Source organism: Salvelinus namaycush, chromosome 28, assembly GCF_016432855.1.
Source record: "Salvelinus namaycush isolate Seneca chromosome 28, SaNama_1.0, whole genome shotgun sequence".
NCBI classification, from domain to species: Eukaryota; Metazoa; Chordata; class Actinopteri; order Salmoniformes; family Salmonidae; genus Salvelinus; species Salvelinus namaycush.
In genome coordinates, this window is record NC_052334.1 from 39,568,403 (window position 1) to 39,591,072 (window position 22,670).

Consider the following 22,670-nt stretch of genomic DNA (forward strand, 5'->3'; position numbering starts at 1 on the left):
ATATTTAATCATTTAAATGTATTATCAGCTTTTTCAAAATGCTGAAATAACATTTTTGATTGTTTGTCTGGTCCTTTGTAGCTTAGTTGGTAGAGCCTGGCGCTTGTAAAGCCTAGGTAGTGGGTTTGTTTTCTCGGACCACCCATATGTAAAATGTACTGTATGCACACATGACTGTTAGTAGCTTTGGATAAAAGCGTCTGCTAAATGGCATATATTATCTAGAAATTGTTGTGCAATTACAGCTTACATTGTTATGCATAGGCAATACATTATACCTTTTCCATAAAACGGTATGTATAACATTTGTAATTACAATACATGGTTCATGGATGATGTCTTTTCTGAGTTAAACATAGAATAACGTCCCTACTACTAATAATAACAATATGTCATCGTGATTGTGCGGATAAGGTAAATCAATTTTGCAGCCTAGTTAAGCAGAAAGAAGAGTGGTAATTTTTAATAATAAGCGCCGCTTAATTCAATGGCCCACATAACATTGATAACTCAGTTAGGTCTGCACCAGTTGGTATTGGAGATGCTGTTTTTATTACGGTTCGTTTTTAAAAAGCCATAACATAAAAGCGCTGGGTATGCTGCCAGTAGCTACCACCAACAGTGGTTTGTCAAGTATGTTCATGTGTTTTTAAATTATAGTAGGCCTATATTGTTCAAGAGTATGCTCTACTAGGCTAATTTTAGAGCGACATGGGGCATGTCTTGGCTAAACCAAAACAAAAGCCTACTGTATATATAATTTATTAGCTACAGATATGAATGAATGTCACAGTGTGATAGGTGGCGGAGAAACCAGATTGTACAGTATCTACCAGTTACACAGTGATGGTACAGTTTCACCCTGCGATTGTGTATTTTGGCATCTTGCAATGAAGGGGGATGTACTGCACAGTCATACGGTAGTAGGCCTGAAATCCCTGAATCCACTACTAGATATTGTGCAGAAGATGTGGTCATGTGAGCATGTACCATTACTATGCGTGTCATGCATGTGTGAATAATCATGCACTGGGAATGAGGCATATGCTGCAGTCTATAGTACAGGGCTGCATGTGTCTTTTACTGTTAGGATAAGTGTTTTCTCTGTGTGTGTGTGTGTGTGTGTGTGTGTGTGTGTGTGTGTGTGTGTGTGTGTGTGTGTGTGTGTGTGTGTGTGTGTGTGTGTGTGTGTGTGTGTGTGTGTGTGTGTGTGTGTGTGTGTGTGTGTGTGTGTGTGTGTGTGTGTGTGCGTGTGTGTGTGTGTGATTGTACAGTGTGTGAGTTTGTGCACGCGTGTGTACGTTTGTACATGCTCGCGTGTGTGCATGTTTGTGTGTGCGCAAATGTGTGTGTATGTGCATGTGTGTGTGATAGATTGAGGCTCCTTCCACTATACCGTTTACCAGTCCTGAGGAGAGGAGAGGAGAAAAGCGGAGAGGAGAAAAGCGGAGAGGGCACTGGGGACACGGCCGACCCTGATTGATTGGAATCAGACTCCACATGACGGCAAATAATTTTCATCCATTAAATATCTATCTCTCTCTGTCCATCCATACTCATCCCTGTCCTCCCTTGTCCTATCGCTCGCTCTGCTTTTTCCTCAAACTATTCCATATGTTTGTCATTTCCTACTTCTCAATAACGGTAGTTGCACAAACTATCTTGCTATACTGTATGAACATCTGAGCTGGTGGATTTGGAATGTCTTTGGTGTCAACTGCATTTGATTGGTACTGTTTTGCTGCACTGGTATGATGAGCCCAATCCATTAGTATTTTATGATACACTTTCATCTCCCTCTCTCTGTAGGGATTCCACTATAGAGATTCTCTCATTTTTTACTACGAGTGTTCAAGCTCAAGGGTATTTCTTCTTCTGCCCCTAAAGAATTGAACATAAAAACACTGGCCTACATCCTCTCTCTCTCTCACTTTCTCTCTCTCTCTCTGTTTCTCTCTTGCTCTCTCTCTTTCACCCTGGCTTTCAACTCAATGCGGAGCTCTGCTTCAGGGTGAATTTGCAATTTATTTCCGAAGACAAAAATACCCAAAAAGGACGATATAGTCTTTTGTAGCTCTCTCTCTCTCTTCTCCTCTCCACATCACTGTGCACTTCCTTCTTCTTACTCAGGCCTAGCAGGTTCCTCTGTCCCAGGGGTGATCGCACAGAGAGAGCATGGAAGGATGGATGGGTAATGGGCGCTGGGGGTTGGGCGGTTTGGGTGCAGGAGGAATTTCTAGACCATTGAAATTCCTTGGTATGTGTGGTCCATCGGAATTGTGTACACAAGCAGACATGCATGCACGCGTATGCACACGCACGCACGCACGCACGCACGCACGCATGCACGCACGCACGCACGCACACACGCACACACACACACACACACACACACACACACACACACACACACACACACACACACACACACACACACACACACACACATACACTTGCTCATTCTGTGGTATTAAACCCACATGTAATTTAAGTTAGTGCAACATTTTACCACACAATCATCATAGTTTGTGCACAAAATCCCAAGGTCTGTGTGTATTTCATACAGATAAGAAATCCATCTAGTATTTGTTTCATGTCCTGTATGATTTCTACTAGAGCGAGTCAGCTGGACAGTGATTGGCTTGGCCTGAGAGGAAAAGTTGACCCTAACAGCAGGCTCAGAGTCTGTGTGAGGAGAGGGGAGTCACTAAAAAGGATTTCACCCAAAGCCTCTTTCCAAAGAGGAGGGAGGGATGGGGTTGAGGAGGGAGGGAAGGGATATTGGATGACACAAGGTCCAGATTAACCCTAATCCCAGTACTGGTGCTCCATGCAGGGTTTAGGTGAGGAAACCAGCCTGTAGGTTAAAACCAGGGCGGGGCATCTGGGGAGGGAGTTGCTAGGGAAGAAAGAGACGGGAGGGGGTGTATGGTGGGTGCGTGTGTGCTTCCATGTGTGTGCATATATGTGTGTGTCTGTGTCCATGTGTGTGTGTGTAGGCAGCAGGGTGAGGAGTGGTGACAGTGGCACATGCCTCTGGTGTCTGTGGGATTATGCACAGGGCGTAATCTGCCCTGTGTATGTAGGGCAAGAGTGGCTTAGCCGGGCCATTCTTAGCACGGGTCGATTGGGTTCGAGTTTGGGGAGGGCCAATGGGCTCTCCCCCTCTCTATAGATCCGGGCAGGCCCATAGTAACTTGCTATGCCCCATTGCCATTGTACACAAGTGCAGAGCACTCTTGCTTGCTTGCAATCCCTTACCATATACTCGGTTGATTGAGCGGTTGGCTAAACTTGCTGGATTGTAGGCTACTTGGTAGGGGATAGTGATCTTGATCCGCCATAGACTTCCCTCCCTCCCTTTCCCTCTCTCTCTAACTATCTCTCTCTCTCTCCTGGCTTAAATCAATGATGTAACAGGCAGCGAGATGTCACGCGGGTGTCACACCTACAAGGTGACCTTGTGCCACTACTGTACATTTCCTGTACCGACTGCTTCTGAATGTACTGACTTCTTGTAAGTGAGAGTTAAGACTACACATGAGCTGGACAGAGCCCAGAATTCACTCCTTTGTACCTATTTTGTCATTCAAATAGCTTCCTGACTCTCTCACACTCTATCATAGGTCACTTCCTGTTTCTCGACTCTGTTAAACATTCCCTACTCAGATCAAACAATGTACTAGATAAGGCCTTCACCCCCCCCTGATCCATTTCACACATACTGTACGTCCTTGTGTTTGAATAGCCTCTCTCTAGTTCTCTCTCTCTACCTCTCTCTCCCTCTCTCTCTCTATCATGTGGCTAGCCTAAAAACCTCTATGAAATTTGAAGATACAGTGTCATCAATTGGAATGAGCCATGATGACGTAAGGCCGTGTTTGATCTCATAATGTGACCTGGAAAAAAGCCTGGCCTTAAAGACATAAAGTCAGTATGTCACCTGAGGTAATAAATAGGTCAAATTCTCATGTGTCATGGTAATTGATTATTTCTGATTGGATCAACTTTGCGTATTTTGCCAATCCTGTCTATGTCACCACGGCAGCACCTAGGAAACGCTCTGTCAGAGAGTCACATGCCATTATTAAGCACAGACATAATCAGTCCTTTTGTTTTGTTGGTGCCAACCGTGCCTCAGTCCCACCTGCCCAGGAAGAGGAGAGCTCTTGAGAAACAGCGAGCGAGGTGGTGTGATTGGTGAGTTATAATTTTAATGAAGGCCCTCAGCAGTGTGAGACTAGCAAAAGCAACAATTACGCCAAAGTGCCAAACAGTTTGCTGCTTTTTTCAAACGCTAATTAAAATCAGTTGTGGAGTCAAGAGGCAAAGATTGAAGCATGGCAGTAATGGCCTATCTGTTTCTGACACACCTGGAGCCCAATCCCTATTCCCTTTATAGTGGCTAAAAATGGTGCACTATATAGGAAATAGGGTGTCATTTGGAATGCAGCCCTAGACTGACACATACTGTAGGTAGTCTCACTAATAATCAAATGGGGAAGCATGCTCACAAAGTATCTGACACCAAACACACTAATTCACATGCCCCAAACCATGCACCGATGTACACACACATAACCCCAAACCTGGTTTTGACTCAATGAGACGCTAGTTTTTTTTACAACTTATATAAGCACCACTGCAATCAAACAGAATGGATGAGCCATTGAGTTCAGTGGGTTTGTTTATTCCAGGTCATTTGGTAATCTCTTTGATACTCAGCCCAGATCTGCATAACCACTTCTTCTGACTGACAACAGCTGCCGTGTTTTTTGTTTGTTTGTTGCTCTCATGGGACCTCATTTATCAAAGGTGCATGAGCACAAAAAAATACTTTAAACCTTGCGTGCGCCAGTATTACCCTAAAGGTTGGTATTTATCAATGTTGATCTTGCAGAGGAAATGTGTGTATATCCACCCAAATCTCAGACCATGCGTGGTTGAATATTGCAAGCAAATATTGTTATTTTGAGGGAAATGGAAATGTTTGATGCTCGGGAATTATAATAATGGTAGGCTAATAAAACATGAAAACATAGGCCTAGTGATAAAACAGGTGCATTTTCCATTGGTAAGGAGATCACAAAGTAGCATGTGTTCCTTTGAGTTTTATTATATGGGCCTGAATCCTAATCATATTATCTGACATGACTGGTTTATCCCTGTTACACAACAAATATTAGGATACCACTTATCCATCACCCATTCAATAGTCATGCATGCTCAAAAGTAAATAGACCAGTAGCCTAGACAGTATGGGTAGGCTCCAGTATTGCTGTGAGATAGGAGTGTGGCATCATAGCCTATTTCATCTACAGTAAGAGCCTATACCAAGACTGCAGATCGAAATACAAACAGCTATTGACAAACAAAATATTGAACAACAATTATTACTTTGCATAGTGTGGGTTGTAGCATTTACTTTTAAATTGTTTGAATAGACAATCAATCACGCAGAATGTGCGGCCAGTATTTGGCATCCGCTATAGGCGGCATGCATTTTTCTGTTTTTTTTAAAGTCACTTAAAAAGATTAAAACATTCTGCCCACACTTCTACAGAAATGTGATCAACTTTGCTTATTTTAGAAACAGACATGGCCCAGTTCCAAAATGTCTAAAACATACAGCAAATGAAGGTGTTTTTGTTAGGTGAATGGAGGGCGTTTTCCAGGCAGGGTTTTAAGTGCTCGTTTATGAGCACACAAATGTAATATGGTTTGGATTTACCATGGCATTGTTGAATACTTGTTTCTGATTGGCTTGAAGGGCATTCTAGAGCTTGCATTATTTCCCTATAACGCATGGTATATTTGCACGGTAGAATTGAATCTATTGTTCATTCTTACACGTTCTATGTTTGAGCTGCTTTTGAAAGCAAAAAAACATTATTGGCATTGTTGAATTAGATTTTCATAATGGCAAGCTAGAAATGATGGTTTGGTTAGCTACACTAGCAAGTCTGTTTGTTTGGTTACCACGGTAACTACTCTAGTAAACTTGCTAGCTACTTCAGTGGACGTTGAACACATTTCTACCGGCAAATTAACACATTTGTAGCGGCAAATGTGTTAAATTATAGCCATGGTATAAAAAGGATAATCAACTTGGGGCTCTACTGTATGCGTTCTCTGGAAAATAATGCAACTCAGTGGAAGGTTAGTTCCACTCCTTGTCATTCATTATTTTCCATAGAATGCATAGCCCCTCCTTTATTATCCCTTACACGTTGCATACAACAGTGAGAAATCCCAATAATTTGTGGCACACACAAATCCTAGAATCTATACATACGCCAACATTTTGCATGAAATGCACGCACGGTTGATAAATGAGCGCCTGCTGACTCTAAAGGAAGTTACCACTGACATCACACACACACACACACACAGTTACCCATACTGCATCATTAAACAGATCAATAGTTTGCATCCACTGTAAACATCACCTTACTTACTCTCCATCCATGCAGATTTTGTGAGCATGATCAGATCAGAGGAACAATCAAATGTACTGCAAGCTAGCATTTCCTCTTGTGATAGAATACAAACCGCACATGGCCACATAGTCAACGGCTTTTATTCTCCATATACAGCCTATTACACTTGAACATGGCAACCATGACATACATTAAGCTAATCACACAACGACAACTAACCAAATCTCTCTGGAGTCAGGAAAAACATGGAACACATTAATCTTTTTTTGCAGAAGAAAAAGAGGACACGCACAGACACAAGAATGGGCTTAAAACACAAGGGCACAGCTATCTTCTGTGAATCCCTTTCCTACACAACACCCCTCCATTTTTGCCCTTCATTCCAAGTGCTCCAATCAGTCAGCATCAACAGGCTTGTGAATCTTTCACGTCTCTCACCGTCGCTTTTCCTTCTTGCTCTATTTTAGCCTGGGCTGCCTTCCACTCACTCTCCTGGCTTTAGGTAATTACCTCACATTTGCATCGCAAAGTCCCCCGAGCAGCCCTCAGATCCCCTCAGCTCCTCCGCAGGTGATTGAGCTTCAATATCTACCATCGCAGACAGAGAGAAAGAGAGAGAGAGTTATGGAGGGGGTGATGTGATGTTATTTGTGGATTACATAGCCTACCTATATGTTCCATATCCACCCTGACAGACAAAAAGAGAGAGGGGGGAGAGAGGGATTGTGGCAGTTATGGAGAGGGGTGATGTGATATTTGTGGAGGACATGAGGGATAGCCTTGCTACACGTTCTGTTCTTCCATGAGCAGTTTGATATATGTAAATCATATGTGATATGATTCGCTTACATAAGTAGGCTACATACAGTACCAGTCAAAAGTTTGGACACACCTACTCAAAAGTGTTAAAATAATCAAAATGTATTTTATATTTGAGATTCTTCAAAGTAGCCACCCTTTGCCTTGATGACAGCTTTTCACACGCTTGGCATTCTCTCAACCAGCTTCATGAGGTAGTCACCTGGAATGCATTTCAATTAACAGGTGTGCCTTGTTAAAAGTTAATTTGTGGTATTTCTTTCCGCCAATCAGTTGTGTTATGACAAGGTAGGGTTGGTATACCGAAGATAGCCCTATTTGGTAAAAGACCAAGTCTATATTATGGCAAGAACAGCTCAAATAAGCAAAGAGAAACGACAGTCCATCATTACTTCAAGACATGAAGGTCAGTGAACCTATAAGTGAACCTATAAGTACTTGGATGTGGCTTACACCTGTTACTGAATGATATCTTCCTGAGGAACCTGAAGATGCACAAGACTTCTGGGACATTTTCATCGGGTCGTGCTGTTAATGTGATAAATTATAGCTAACGTTAATGCTTGACACTGTATAGATACTTTTACAGTTGACCACTAGCTGAGCCTACATAGATACTTTTACAGTTGACCGCTAGCTGAGCCTACATAGATACTTTTACAGTTGACCGCCAGCTGAGCCTACATAGATACTTTTACAGTTGACCACTAGCTGAGCCTACATAGATACTTTTACAGTTGACCGCCAGCTGAGCCTACATAGATACTTTTACAGTTGAACACTAGCTGAGCCTACATAGATACTTTTACAGTTGACCGCCAGCTGAGCCTACATAGATACTTTTACAGTTGAACGCTAGCTGAGCCTACATAGATACTTTTACAGTGGTCAATGTTGAAAATGTCAAGAAGTTTCTTCAAGTGCAGTCGCAAAAACCATCAAGCACTATGATGACACTGGTTGTCATGTCCTTGAGTCCAAATTTGAGATTTTTGGTTCCAACCGCTGTGTCTTTGTGAGACGCAGAGTAGGTGAATGGATGATCTTCACATGTGTGGTTCCCACCGTGAAGCATGGAGGAGGAGGTGTGATGGTGTGGGGGTACTTTGCTGGTGACACTGTCAGTGATTTATTTAGAATTCAAGGCACACTTAACCAGTATGGCTACCACCGAATTCTGCAGCGATACGCCAGCCCATCTGGTTTGCACTTAGTGGGACTATCATTTGTTTTTCAACAGGACAATGACCTAACACACCTCCAGTCTGTGTAAGGGCTATTTGACCAAGAAGGAGAGTGATGGAGTGCTGCATCAGATGACCTGGTCTCCACAATCACCTGACCTCAACCCAATTGAGTTGGTTTGGGATGAATTGGACCGCAAAGTGAAGGCAAAACAGCCAACAAGTGCTCAGCATATGTGGGAACTCCTTCAATACTGTTGGAAAAGCATTCCAGGTGAAGCTGGTTGAGAGAATGCCAAGCGTGTGCAAAGATGTCATCAAGGCAAAGGATGCCTACTTTGAAGAATCTAAAATCTAAAATATATTTTGATTTGTTTAACACATTTTTTGGGTTACTACATGATTCCATATGTGTTATTTCATAGTGTTGATGTCTTCACTATTATTCTACAATGTAGGAAATAGTAAAAATAAAGAAAAACCCTTGAATGAGTAGGTGTGTCCAAACTTTTGACTGGTACTGTATGTACACTGAGTGTACAAAACATTAGGAACACTGGCTTTTTCCATGACATACAGACCAGGTGAATCCAGGTGAAGTTATGATCCCTTATTGATGTCACTTGTTAAATCCACTTCAATCAGTGTCGATGAAGAGGAGGAGAAAGGTTAAAGAAGGATTTTTAAGCCTTGAGACATTGATTGTGTATGAATTGCCATTCAGAGGTTGAATGGGTAAGACAAAATATTTAAGTGCCTTTGAACAGGGTATGGTAGTAGGTGCCAGGCTCACCGGTTAAAGTGTGTCACGAACTGCAGCACTGCTGGGGTTTTCACGCTCAACAGCTTCCCATGTGTATAAAGAATGGAAGGTGTTCCTAATGTTTTGTACAATCAGTGTATATGCATATTAATACACTCTCACAAGCATAGTACCTAGTAAAGCTCTCTCTCTGCCCGAGACAGCTACTTAAAACGGAATTATGAGTCAATGTACAGGTATGTTCTCTTGGTTTGTGATTGTAACATCTAGGTGAAAAAATTAAATAAAGTCTTGTGATTGAAATATTTCATCTTCTACCTTGTATAATGGTAGTTTTAGTTTATATTCAGAGGCCGCACATTATGATGAAGAAAAAGGTCATTTCTAAGGTTATTCCAGCAAAATGTACGGCAAGCTTGTTATTGACAAAGTGTCCAATCTCAAAAAAAACATACTACAGTTTCGAGCTCTTGGTTTCTAAACAAAAGAAGGGTGGCTAAGACTGCTTATACCATCAAAATGGGTCTGATGGTGGTCTTTCCCTCCTCCGTTTTGGTGGGCAGGGAGGGACCACACATCCTTCCCTTACCCATTATCTCCTTGTTTTTGAGAGAAATCCACTGGGCACAAACTTCAATTCAACTTCCTGTGCCTAGTAGAAACATCAAAGTGGCCATATCCTCATCCACAAAATGGAGATCGTGTTACAACAAGTCTGTTGCAAAGGGATTTCTTTTTGCCAGCGATCCAATTCACTTTACACTAAACACAGGTACCGGCACTGGAGCAATAACACGCCTAAACTATAACAGTGGAAGAAAATGCATGGTTATTATACTCAAATATGGCAGATTATTTCACAAATCTCCTAAACAAAATGGCATAAACATTTCAGTGATGATTCGTAGGTAAATATAGGAGGATTCACAGACTAGTGAATGAAATGTTTCAAACAAAAGGGAAACGGTTGAGCATTCAAATCTGGAAAATGTTGGGTCTGCGGAGCAAGAATAGACCTGAACTTTATTTTAATTGAATTACCTTGCATTTTCTTCCACGTTTTCTACCACTGTTTAAAACACACGAATTACTTGATTGGAAATTACCCATGAAAAAAAATAGAGTCTGCCTTTGCCCTCTGCTGCATTTAAACAGATGCACCGCCCTAAACTAACCCCCAGAATGAGCGATGGAGGATGGTGAAAAGCTCATTTGCATGCTGAACGGCGTTCTTAATGTGGATATTTATTTAAATTTAATTTATTTCACGCACACACTGCACTGTAGGCTTTTGTGCCAAAGTCATATTAACCCCTGCCTAGTTATTATTCAGTGCACGACGTCCCGCACGCACGTTGAATATTCATGTTGATGGACATTCGCTGTCGTTTTACTCCTCCCATATCCCAACGCAACAGCGGCGCGACGCAGCGCCATGGAGACTGTCAAAGTACAGAAGAAACTATGTTTACTGTTATTCGCTAAAGCACAACTGCTTCTCGCTTTGCGCCTTCTTTTTATTGTGTCACTCGCTGTCGCAGACATGGCAGACACAACAGCCATGCCCACCAAAGACCGCGCTCTGAAAGGAAGGGAGGAGAAAATGGTCGTGGCAGGTAAATGAAATCACGTCTCTCGTAAAACTACATCGTGCCACAGAAGATGTTTGTTTACAAGTCCTCCGGGCACAGCAAAGTCAGATGACGATGCACACACTGGTTTAACTTTTTTTTCCATGATTGTCATATGACGTTTCTAAGTTAATATATGGTTATTCACCTCTCTGGTTCAACTATAGGCATATGGGTTTAACGACCAATGAGGGGTGGTCCTGAGCCTAGTTTTGTGACGTATTAGGGTACACCTTATGGTCATCAGTCATATTCAAAGTTATCCCAAACTATTTACTGTATCACTTTATCATGCACATAGTTTGCCCTCGGATCATTGAAAGTGTTGTTTGATTTGGTCTCTGTGTCATAATGGACAACATATTTTTTTGACAAAGTAGCCTTTGCAAACGTTCCTCTCCACTGTGGTGTAATTCTTTAGGGGCTATTCATTTGAGATAATTTGAGTGAGTTTAATGCTTATGAGAGTATGTGCTTGGATGGTGTCTATAAATGTCTATGTGACTTGTTTTTGTAATGAGCATAATTACCAATTTCAAGATTCCAACCACATAAGTCTGCACACATGACATATCAGATTGTTGGCATTGATTATGCAATGCATCATCCATCCTGAGATTGCAAAGAGGATGATTTTGAGGTCCGGTCAACACCCCCCCACGCCTCTCCCCCCCGGCCAACTAGCTGCTTAGTGCATGGCCTTGAGCACCACACCCAAAGCATTCTGGGGAGCTCTGCAGCCCACTGCAGCGTCCAGGGGCCCATCTGTGCATTATGCGCATGAGAAGCTCCGCCCTGTCGTAAATTCCCGGGCCGTCTGTCGGAGCAGCTCGGGGACACCGCATGGCGGAAATCTGTCCTCCCCTAGTCACCGTGGGGGGGTTGGGGTGGTTTGGGAGGGGGACTGAGAGAAGGACACCCTGTTCCTGGCCAACTTGGTCCTAAACGTGTCAGGGCCCGTTTTCACAAAGCGTCTCAGATTAGGAACGCTGATCTATGATCAGGTCCCCATGTCCATGTAATCATATTCATTAGGATTTAAAAGGGGAAATGATCCTAGATCAGCACTTCTACTCTGAGAACCTTTGTGAATATAAGCTCAGGCTTGTAGCTCAGCAGTAGAGCAAATACTTCACAAGACTTACCCATGGTTGATGGTTCAATCCTCAGCATATATACCAATTGTGGTCTTGTTGCCTGTAGGCACTAACCAGAAACACCTAGCTTTAGGATAGACAGACAGGGTGGCAATACTATCCTAAGTCAGACTTTAACCTCAGGCCTTCATGGAAGGAAGTGCACACAGGCTATAGTGGTGTGAATGTCTGCACACTGTGCGTTGCCACACTTTTTATTTAACTAGGCAAGTCAGTTCAGAACAAATTCTTATTTACAATGACAGCCTACCCCGGCCAAACCCTAACCCGGATGACACTGGGCCAATTGTGCGCCGCCCTTTGGGACTCCCAATCACGGCCAGTTGTGATACAGCCTGGAATTGAACCAGGGTCTGTAGGGACACTGAGATGCAGTGCCTTAGACCGCTGCACCATTCGGGAGCCCACACTTGCCTAACTTTCGTTCTCTGAAAGGAGCTTGTAATGTCATTTCTCTATTGACCAACATTTGGCCTGTCAATGCAGGGAAGTCATGTTTCCTACATGGTGTCAGTATCTCTGATATGACCCAGTCTCTTCTCAGTAGCCCAGATGGTCTCCCACCCAGGTTCTGACCAGGCCCAAGCCTGCTTAGCTTGAGATGACAGACAGCAGAGGGATGGTTGGCTTGTGTTTGGTTTGATATGGCATCATAGTAGTAGCCTCTGACAGTCAGGATATAGCCTACTGTAGAGGAATCATAACTGAGAAAGAATCCACATGCTTTTGTTTTGGAATAGAGGCTACCTTAACACGGTTTGCTCTTTGGTTTTCCCCGTAGCCTAGTGCATTTGTATTTTCTTCAGTATTCTGTAGCATGCTGCCGTCTTTCCCTGTACCTCCTGAAGTGATCAATTCCTCCGATTCCATACTGTAGCAGCTCCATCTTGCTGACTGTAGCAGTCAAGATCAATCGGGTGATGGGGCGGGAGTCCTCTCCATAGCAACCGGGAATGGTTGCTAGGATACACGTTGTATGGGAAGCATGGGGGATGAATGTTCTGACGGTCTGTGGTCTCCCCTTCTCCCTCACTGAATAAACGTTAGCACAAACTTGCCCACAACCCCAGTTTTCCCACTTAATGCTGTCTCGCTTTGGCTGAACTAGCGAAAGTTGTCGCTTTTAATGCTTCACTACTAGTGGCCCGTTGCAAATAGCTTTTTGGAACTACAGTATTTCAAATATGCTGACCGTGTAGATATACCAATGACTATTCTTACTCACAGAAAAACATAGTATAGTAAGTTTAGTTTTTAACTTTCAGCCACAACACTCCAAATGAAAAACCATTTTGTTTGTCATGTATTTTTTCTCACTCAGAAGAGCTCAAGGCTCACTCACCTCTTCTTTCCAATAGTTATAAAACTACAGACCACCATCACCACCACCATATTGCTCCATCCCACCTACCTCTCCCCACAACGCCCCGCTTCGCCTCATCCCAACTTATCATCCCATGATGCTTTGCGGTGCAGCAGAGCGTAGTTGGCACCAGTAGAAAGCGCCAACCTTCGCCTCGTGCCGGACTGTCTGCCAGCCTGTGTGAGGGGACAGAGAGAGAGAGAGAGAGAGAGAGAGAGAGAGAAAGAGAGAGACAATGCCACTTGGGAGAAGTTAAAAGTCTGGAATGCGACCTCTTCATCACAGCATTGGCATGGAATCCTCGATTCCCGGAAACCTGGATTCTCTCATGTTTACGTGTGCGGCAGGAATCTGTTCCCGCGGATGAAAAATGCAGGAATGTTACAGTGGCACGAAAGGCTAACAAAGGAAAACGCCAGTTCGGTGACGGAACTGGACATATTGTCTGGTAGCAAAAGAGCGAAGTTAGCCCTACCATGACCGGTGGAGAGGCAGGGTAAAGCAAGTTTTGACCGAACGTGGTAGCCGATGGTTTGCGGAGTTGTTTTATTTCTTCCACCACAATTAAAAACAAAATAAGCCAACAAAAGCTGTCTGATTTCTGATTACTACTGCTTTACGGTTTGACTGTAGGCGCTTTTCAATTTCCTCCAAAAACAAAGGACAAAGAAAACGCCCATATTTTATCCAAGTCACACCAAAAGTATTTTTCACACGTTGTATCCTTTTGTAAGCTCACCACCACCCTCCCTTATTCCTTTTCTCTCCCTCCTCTCCATTGCTGGCATATTCAACCAGTTATTTTGCCTCCTCGGTGCTATTTGTAAGGTGGGGTGTTGTTGGCAAAGGCGCCTGCTGGCATTGGCGGGGGGACTGGGCTCAGTGAAAAGAGCCATCCTGGAACCATCTGGACCTGTGCCAGGGCTCCATGGGAGAAATACCCACAGCAGAGGTTGGTGTGTGTGCTCCAAGGAGATGTAGCTTTCGTGACTGTTTGTGTGTGTGTGTGTGTGTGTGTGTGTGTGTGTGTGTGTGTGTGTGTGTGTGTGTGTGTGTGTGTGTGTGTGTGTGTGTGTGTGTGTGTGTGTGTGTGTGTGTGTGTGTGTGTGTGTGTGTGTGTGTGTGTGTAAGGGAGAGAGAGACTGATGATAGGAACATGGTGGGAGGAGAAGAGGGGGTGTGAAGAGAGAGATGGCAGGAGAATGGCAGGAACACAGAGACGAGAGAATAGAGAGAGAGCGATTTTGGCGCTGAGCGAGATTCTGTTGACGACCGCTACATGTCAGCGTGTTCTTGGCCTTCTCTGTTATTACATATAAATAAATAAAAATCCTTGTTTGTTTGTTTTTTCGACCCCCGTTCACTTTTTGGACCTGGCGCCCGTGCCATTGCGTTCATCTGCTGCCCAAAGGCATGGCGGTTTCGGAAGCCAAAAGAATCTCGCCGTCCATCCCTCTGCCACGGTCATCTGTTGCTTCTCCCTGGCGATTTTCTTTTCTCTTTTTTAGCATTCGGCATCCTACACTCCTCCTCGTTCTTCTCCTACTCCTCCCACTCTATTGCTTTCCTGTCCTCTCTCCACTTATTTCTCCACTCATTGCCTTCTTGCAGTACTGCGATACTGCTGTTTGCCTGATCCTGTCTTTTTGTGAGAGGTTGGTATGAGTATGCCCATGAATAGAGTGGTAGGGCCAGTCTACCTACTGGCTCAAGATGTGACCTGACACGGGGGGGCGCAGTAAGACGAGTGTCTGCTTGAAGCGATCTATCCCAACATTAGGATCAGGAGTTTTTCCTGGTCAAGGTTTTTCGTCAGGAAAAACTGTCTGCAGACGCATGAACTTAGAGACTTTCCACTGGCGCCCCGTCATTCAAGATGGCTGTTCAGGGGTGGGTAGAGTGAGGCTACTCTGGGGTTCAGGGCTACATTGATTTGTCGCAATGTTGGCTTTTCTATTTTCTAAAGAACTCCGTGTTGGCCAAGTTATCGTATTTATCTACTTTCTTCTCCACACAAGTCGATACATTTCATATTGTGGGTATTTACTGGCTCTCAAGCTGAAATGCTATATAACATCTATTTGTATGGACCCTGTTACACACAGTGCCTTCGGAAAGTATTCACACCCCTTGATTTTTACCAATGTTTTTTACGTTACAGCCTTATTCTAAAATTGATTAAATAAAACATAATACTCAGCAATCTACACACAATACCCCATACTGAACAAGTGAAAAACGTTTTTTTTTTAATGTTTTCACATTTATAAAAAATGTAAAAGAGAAATAGTTTATTTACATGAATTTTGAGACCCTTTGCTATGAGTCTGGAAATTGAGCTCAGGTGCATCCTGTTTCCATTGATCATCCTTGAGATGTTTCTAAACTTGATTGGAGTCCACCTGTGGTAAATTCAATTGATTGGACATGATTTGGAAAGACACACATCTGTCTATATAAGGTCCCACAGTTGACAGTCCATGTCAGAGCAAAAACCAAGCCATGAGGTCAAAGGAATTGTCTGTAGAGCTCCGAGACAGGATTGTGTCGAGGCACATATCTGGCGAAGGGTACCAAAAAATGTCTGCAGCACTGAAGGCACTCAAGAACACAGTGGCCTCCATTCTTAAATGGAAGACGTTTGGAAACATCAAGACTCTTCCTAGAGCTGGCTGCCCGGCCAAACTGAGCAATCGGGGGAGAAGGGCCTTGGTCAGGGAGGTGACCAAGAACCCGACAGAGCTCTAGTTCCTCTGTGGAGATGGGAAAACTTTCCAGAAGGACAACCATCTCAACAGCACTCCACCAATCATGGTAGAGTGGCCAGACAGAAGCCACTCCTCATTAAAAGGCACATGACAGCCCGCTTGGAGTTTGCCAAAAGGCACCTAAAGGACTCTCAGACCATGAGAAACAAGATTCTCTGGTCTGATGAAACCAAGATTGAACTCTTTGGCCAGAATGTCAAAAGTCACATCTGGAGGAAACCTGGCACCATCCCTACAGTGAAGCATGGTGGTGGCAGAGTCATGCTGTGGGGATGTTTTTCAGCAGCAGGGACTGGGAGACTAGTCAGGCTCGAGGCAAAGATGAACGGAGCAAAGTACAGAGAGATCCTTGATGAAAACCTGCTCCAGAGCACTCCGGACCTCAGACTGGGGTGAAGATTCACCTTCCAACAGGACAACGACCCTAAGCACACAGTCAAGACAGTCAAGAAAAAATGGTCCCGTGTGGCTCAGTTGGTAGAGCATGGCGCTTGCAACGCCAGGGTTGTGGGTTCATTCCCCACAGGGGGACCAGGATGAATATGTATGAACTTTCCAATTTGTAAGTCGCTCTGGATAAGAGCGTCTGCTAAATGACTTAAATGTAAATGTAAGACAACGCAGGAGTGGCTTCAGGACAAGTCTCTGAATGTCCTTGAGTGGCCCAGCCAGAGCTCGGACTTGAACCCGATCGAACATCTCTGGAAAGACCTGTTAATAGCTGTGTAGCAACGCTCCCCATCCAACCTGACAGAGCTTGAGAGGATCTGCAGAGAAGAATGGGAGAAACAGGTGTCCCAAGCTTGTAGCGTCATACCCAAGAAGACTTGATGCTGTAATCGCTGCCAAAGGTGCTTCAACATAGTACTGAGTAAAGGGTCTGAATACTTATGGAAATATGATATCTGTTTTTTTTATTTGTATAAATTAGCAAAAAATTCTAAAGACCTGTTTTTGCTTTATCATTATGGGGTATTGTGTGTAGCTTGATGAGGGAATAAGGCTGTAACATAACTAAATGTGGAAAATGTCAGGGGGTCTGAATACTTTCCGAATGCACTGTATACCTTTAGGTCACTAGTCATTTCATCAGAAGTCTAAAATTACAACCCAAGCTATCCATTGTGTTGGGCTTTAGGATCACAATTCCGTCCATCATTTCTATTATATGATATTTCCCTAATTGACAGTGACAGCAGTCCACCGTAGAGATAACATTGAGCATATTAAAACAACCACACACACAACCGGGTGGCACCTGGCGATTGGAGATTTTCACTTTTCAGGTTAATGTCAAACATGATCTGAAATTCACCCAGATATAACTCTGGTCAAAAGCAAACGCCCCCATTACACTCTGGTGTGTGTGCGCGCTTGCATTTGTGCGCACACATTCACAGCCGTTTTTACACAAACTAAAATGAGTCTGTGAAGCAGTGTAAACCAGCCTGGCTCGTTTAGAGATTTACAGACTAAGTCACCTCAGTCGTGTTAGCATTAATCTGTGCGCTGGTTATTCTTTCAGTTTTCGCGCTTTATTTCTATTCCGTCCATATCGGGCACAGTTGGCATCGATGCACCGCCCCCACAACCACTTCGTATATGTAGCATATCATTTGTTTTTCAGGTTCTATTCAATACTGTATAACAAGGGGCACAGTTTGGTACGACAGCCAATTCCACCATGCCACCAGGCTCATACAAAGAGAGTGCATCTTCCACCTTTTGACCCCCTTGACAGAAATGGCTGCTGGTTGGTTTGAAGAAGGGGAGGGTGGGGTAGGGCTGGGCAATATGGACCAACTATTATCTCACGGTATTTAAAAAAAAGAAAATGGCGTTTTGACGGTATTTTATGTTTTTTTAATAATAAAAGTTCTAAAAAAAATTAGGAGTAGGTCCTTGACCCTAGGGTGGCAACACATACATTCTAAGTGATTTCAATGGATGTTTCTCCATTCTGATTGTTTTATATTGTTCAACTTCAACCCCCCCCCCCCCCCCCCCCAAAAAAAATCATTTGAGATCATTTCCACACTGCCACGCTGGGTTGCATGATATTGGCAAGTAATCTGGGCCTTATTTTTAACCAAATGTTGCAATTTGACTTGCGATTTAGAGCAAAACACTTGGGGTTAACTGTTGGATTCATGGGAATATAATGTCTATATTAATTATATAGTTAGAATATAATAGTGGGCACGTTTAATAGTGTTGTTTGACATGAAAATAAATGAAAATGCCAGGGAGGAGTTATTGTGTTATTGCTACTTCATGTTGCTAACATATTCTTACTTTGCGTTTACCTCTTTAATTTAGAAGACACTGTTGCCCAAACAACATGCCGATTTAGGTCTACACCATCACTGGTATTATCAGGCTGTATAGCTCATTACGCTTGCTCTTACTCAGTACATTTATTAGCCAGCTAGCGATTAGCATTAGCGTCCACCAAGATTTAGGAACAACTTGCTAAGAAAAGACAAACTAGCTGTTTGCAGATGTAAGAAACACAAGCTAATAGTGATATTATAGAATGCTGCTAGTAGATTTATATTAAGAAGCAAAGGGACAAATGCATCGTTGTCATCAACAGTGTTGAATATGCTGCATTGACCATGCAGACTGAACGCAAGTGTCTCGTGGTTGAGGAACATCCAATGCGCTCCTTGAGTGACAGGGGGCGGGGCTAGGTCTGTGTGGAAAGCGGCATGGAGAGAGAGATGACTCAAGTAGCGGAGTAAACTATAAAAATGGACGTTACACACTGCGTATCACATTTAACAAATCAAACATTCAAATACCGGTATAGAAGGTAAAGTATAAACCCAAACCGGTCTGTGCATCAATACCGGTATATCGCAAAAAACGGTATACCGCCCAGCCCTAGGGTGGGGTTAGAAATGGGGGTCAGAGCCATTTAATCTTCTATGTGTCTTCCAACTCTAGAGCCACCCGGCTCTGATCCCGCTTAGCAAGAACAGGCCGGCTTGCCAAAGCGGTCGTTAATCCGACCCATGCAGCATGCCACCGTTTTAGTTTACCTGGGGAGAGGAGAGGGGGACGAGGAGAGGGGGAGGAGGAGATTTTACTGGGACATCGCCTGACTAGTGCCACTTTACCCTGCTCCGCTGTGGTGACCTTTGTCCTCCTGACCTCCATGCACTACTGTTAAGCAGCATGGCACAGACAGGACACATACTCTCACAATGGCATGTTGACGTCGCCACTCATTGGTTAGGGTTCTGATGCTGTGATGTTGATTGTCTCATATTAATCCGTCATCGTCGGTCGTCATCATTTTCATTTGAATTGCACAAAGCATTTTATACACAAAGATACTGACTGTCATTTCTCTCTCTTTCTCTCTCTCTCTCTCTCTCTCTCTCTCTCTCCCCCTCCCCTCCCCCCATAGAGAAGCATGCTGTCAATGGCAACCCCACAGTGGAGCCGTTTCCAGAGGGCATGGAGACCATCATGTTTGGTAAGCCTCAATCTCTTTCAAATGACCACTTTCACTTTTCATTGGTTCTCGTTCGCTGTGGTCATATTGCAGTCTCGTGAACAATAGTAGCAGTATTATTAGTATACTACAGTAGTAGTGTTATATGGAGGAACACAGTAGTATTGATAGAGTATGTGTTTTTGATCATCTAGGATCAGTTTACCCTCCCCAAATCCTCAACTTGACAAAATCAAATCAAATTATATTTGTCACATGCGCCGAATACAACAGTTGTAGTAGACCTTAGAGTGAAATGCTTACTTACAAGCCCTTAACCAACAATGCAGTTAAGGAAAATACCCCTCAAAAATAAGAAATTAAAGTAACAAATAATTAGAGAGCAGCAGTAAAATAACAATAGCGAGGCTATATGCAGGGGGTACCAGTACACAGTCAATGTGCGGGGGCACCGGTTAGTTGAGGTAATTGAGGTAATATGTACATGAAGGTAGATTTATTAAAGTGACTATGCATAGATAATAACAGAGAGTGGCAGCGGCATAAAAGAGGGGCGGGGGGGGGTCAATGCAAGTAGTCTGGGTAGCCATTTGAGTAGATGTTCAGGAGTCTTATGGCTTGGGGGTAGAAGCTGTTTAGAAGCCTCTTGGACCTAGACTTGGCGCTCCGGTACAGCTTGAGGTGCGGTAGCAGAGAGAACAGTCTATGACTAGGGTGGCTGGAGTCCATGTCAAACTGACCTTAGATCATGTCTAAGGATGTCTCTCTCTGGGCCAGGTATGGGCTGTTTCTGGGGACCTGAAAAGCGCTTCTGGCAGAAATCGGGGGTGTTCTCTACCCATGTGGGCTACGCAGGGGGACACACACCCAACCCCAACTACCAGGAAGTGTGCTCAGGTAACTACACACACACACAAATCCCACCCTCCTCACACAAAAACACGTCTATGTACACTAGTGATGCACGGGTCAGCTGTTTGTTCACCCGTCCGCAACCACCTGACTATATGTGATAAAGTGAGAATCTGAGGCCCACACCCGACCCTAACCCGCAAGTATAGAAAATGTTCTCCACAGTCAGAGATGCCGGAATGATTATTTGTTATTCAACTTGTCTATAATAATTAGATACATGCAGTTTCTCTTCTGTCGTTACTTGGGACTCTATTCAATCAGATCCGCTTTAGACGACATTCGCATAGCGATTGCTTTGGCGGTGTTGTAGGTGGAACTGCGTTAGAGCTGTCATATCCACAAGCGGCTCCTGGCATTATACCTAAAGCGGAGTCGCATTACGAGAAATCCCGCGCAGCTTTGTTTACAAGTTCAAACACTGGAATGAGAGATGTAAACTACACCTGGGTTAGGCTGATAAGAATTCTCATTATTTTGTTGAATGTTTTTCAATTTGAGCGTCATTATTTCTATATAGCTTACACTTTCTCCTTCTGAACTTCTAACGTGAGTGGGGCAGGTATAGCTTTGTGACAATGATCAAGAGCAGCTGCTCACCGATTTGACAGCTCCAATGCAGTTACACCTCCCCGGTCCTATGTCATACATCGATAGAATGAACGCTTGATCTGTAAAGTTTTCTCTTTCATCTCTGCTTCTCTCGTGCAGCGAAGACAAGGAACGGGGAGAAAATGCAATTTAAAAAAAGGAAAGATTTCAAATGACATCAGTTTGACCGGTTTTAAGGGAATTTAAAGATGTGATATCGACCCCAACACATTTCTGATACAATTTGAGTTTGGCTTGGATGCATATTTTATGTGGTTGAAATACTATCAGCTTTTTATGACGCTGATAAAGACAGCATCTTTATAGACGCTCCCTAACCGTCCATTCATTCTCTTCAATCCTGTTCCAGAGTCAAAATGTACATTTGTTGAATTATTTTACTGCAAGAACTGCTTCATTCTGCAGGAGTTAATATTAAGGCTATGTGAGAGGTTATAGACCTATAGTCGGTGTCCAGATTTCAGTTACTATTCCATTTGACCCATCTGAACAGTACAGTTCCCTTGACGTTCCATATTGTTTTGTGACTGTCGAATTTGTACAGCGCCTCACAATCATCACGCACAACATATTTCCCAAACATTAGGCTACTGTTCTGGCCCTCCCTTCTCTTTATTTTCAACTCTCCATTATGCCGCTTTTCTCTTGTTGAATTAAACCTCAGACATTATCCTTTTTGCCTGAGTGGATCAACATTAACTTTTTCAGCCCGAGTTCGCAAAAGCATTTGGCAATTGGCATGTATTTGGCGCGCGTACAGTTAAGCCTTAAAGCTCAGGCTTACGCACTAACAGGAAATAAAGTCAAACCGCGCATCTCTTATGTACCTCATGTCTCTGTTAGTGTGTATGTGTACATGTCTGCAGTGTTTGCTTATGTACGTCTGTGCAACACCTGAGTATCTGGGCAGAACATACACTATATATACAAAAGTATGTGGACACACCTTCAAATTGGTGGATTCGGCTATTTCAGCACACCCGTTGCTGACAGGTGTATAAAATCGAGCACGCAGCCATGCAATTTCCATAGACAAACATTGGCAGTAGAATGGCCTTACTGAAGAGCTCAGTGACTTTCAATGTGGCACCGTCATAGGATGCCACCTTTCCAACAAGTCAGTTCGTCAAATTTCTGCCCCGCTAGAGCTGTTAGAGCTGCCCCGGTCAACTGTGAGAGCAACAACATCTCAGCCGTGAAGTGGTAGGCCTCACAAGCTCAAAGAATGGGACCGCTGAAGCGCGTAGCGTGTAAAAATAGTCTCTCCTCGGTTGCAACATACGAGTTCCAAACTGCCTCTGGAAGCAACGTCAGCACAAAAACAGTTTGTCTGGAACTTCATGAAATGGCTTTCCATGGCCGAGCAGCCGCACACAAACCTAAGATTACCAAGCGTCGGCTGGAGTGGTGTAAAGGTCGCCACCATTGGACTCTGGAGCAGTGGAAATGCGTTCTCTGGAGTGATGAATTGCGCTTCACAGTAGTCCAAAGGACAAATCTGGGTTTTGGCGGATGCCAGGAGAACGCTACCTGTCCCAATGCATAGTGCCAACTGTAA

At 43.6% G+C, this 22,670-nt stretch overlaps 1 protein-coding gene across 1 annotated transcript in view; it reads left to right on the forward strand.

Moving 5' to 3' along the window:
• The first annotated feature begins 10,628 nt into the window (after window positions 1-10,628).
• The window catches only part of si:ch1073-358c10.1 (peptide methionine sulfoxide reductase MsrA 1), a 42,240-nt gene continuing 30,198 nt past the window's right edge, over window positions 10,629-22,670 (forward strand). The window contains exons 1-3 of the mRNA XM_038967575.1: window positions 10,629-10,822; window positions 19,541-19,609; window positions 20,366-20,485. Of these exons, the coding sequence (XP_038823503.1) occupies window positions 10,642-10,822; window positions 19,541-19,609; window positions 20,366-20,485 (370 nt within the window). The 5' untranslated portion in view covers window positions 10,629-10,641. The remainder of the gene's footprint in view (window positions 10,823-19,540; window positions 19,610-20,365; window positions 20,486-22,670) is intronic.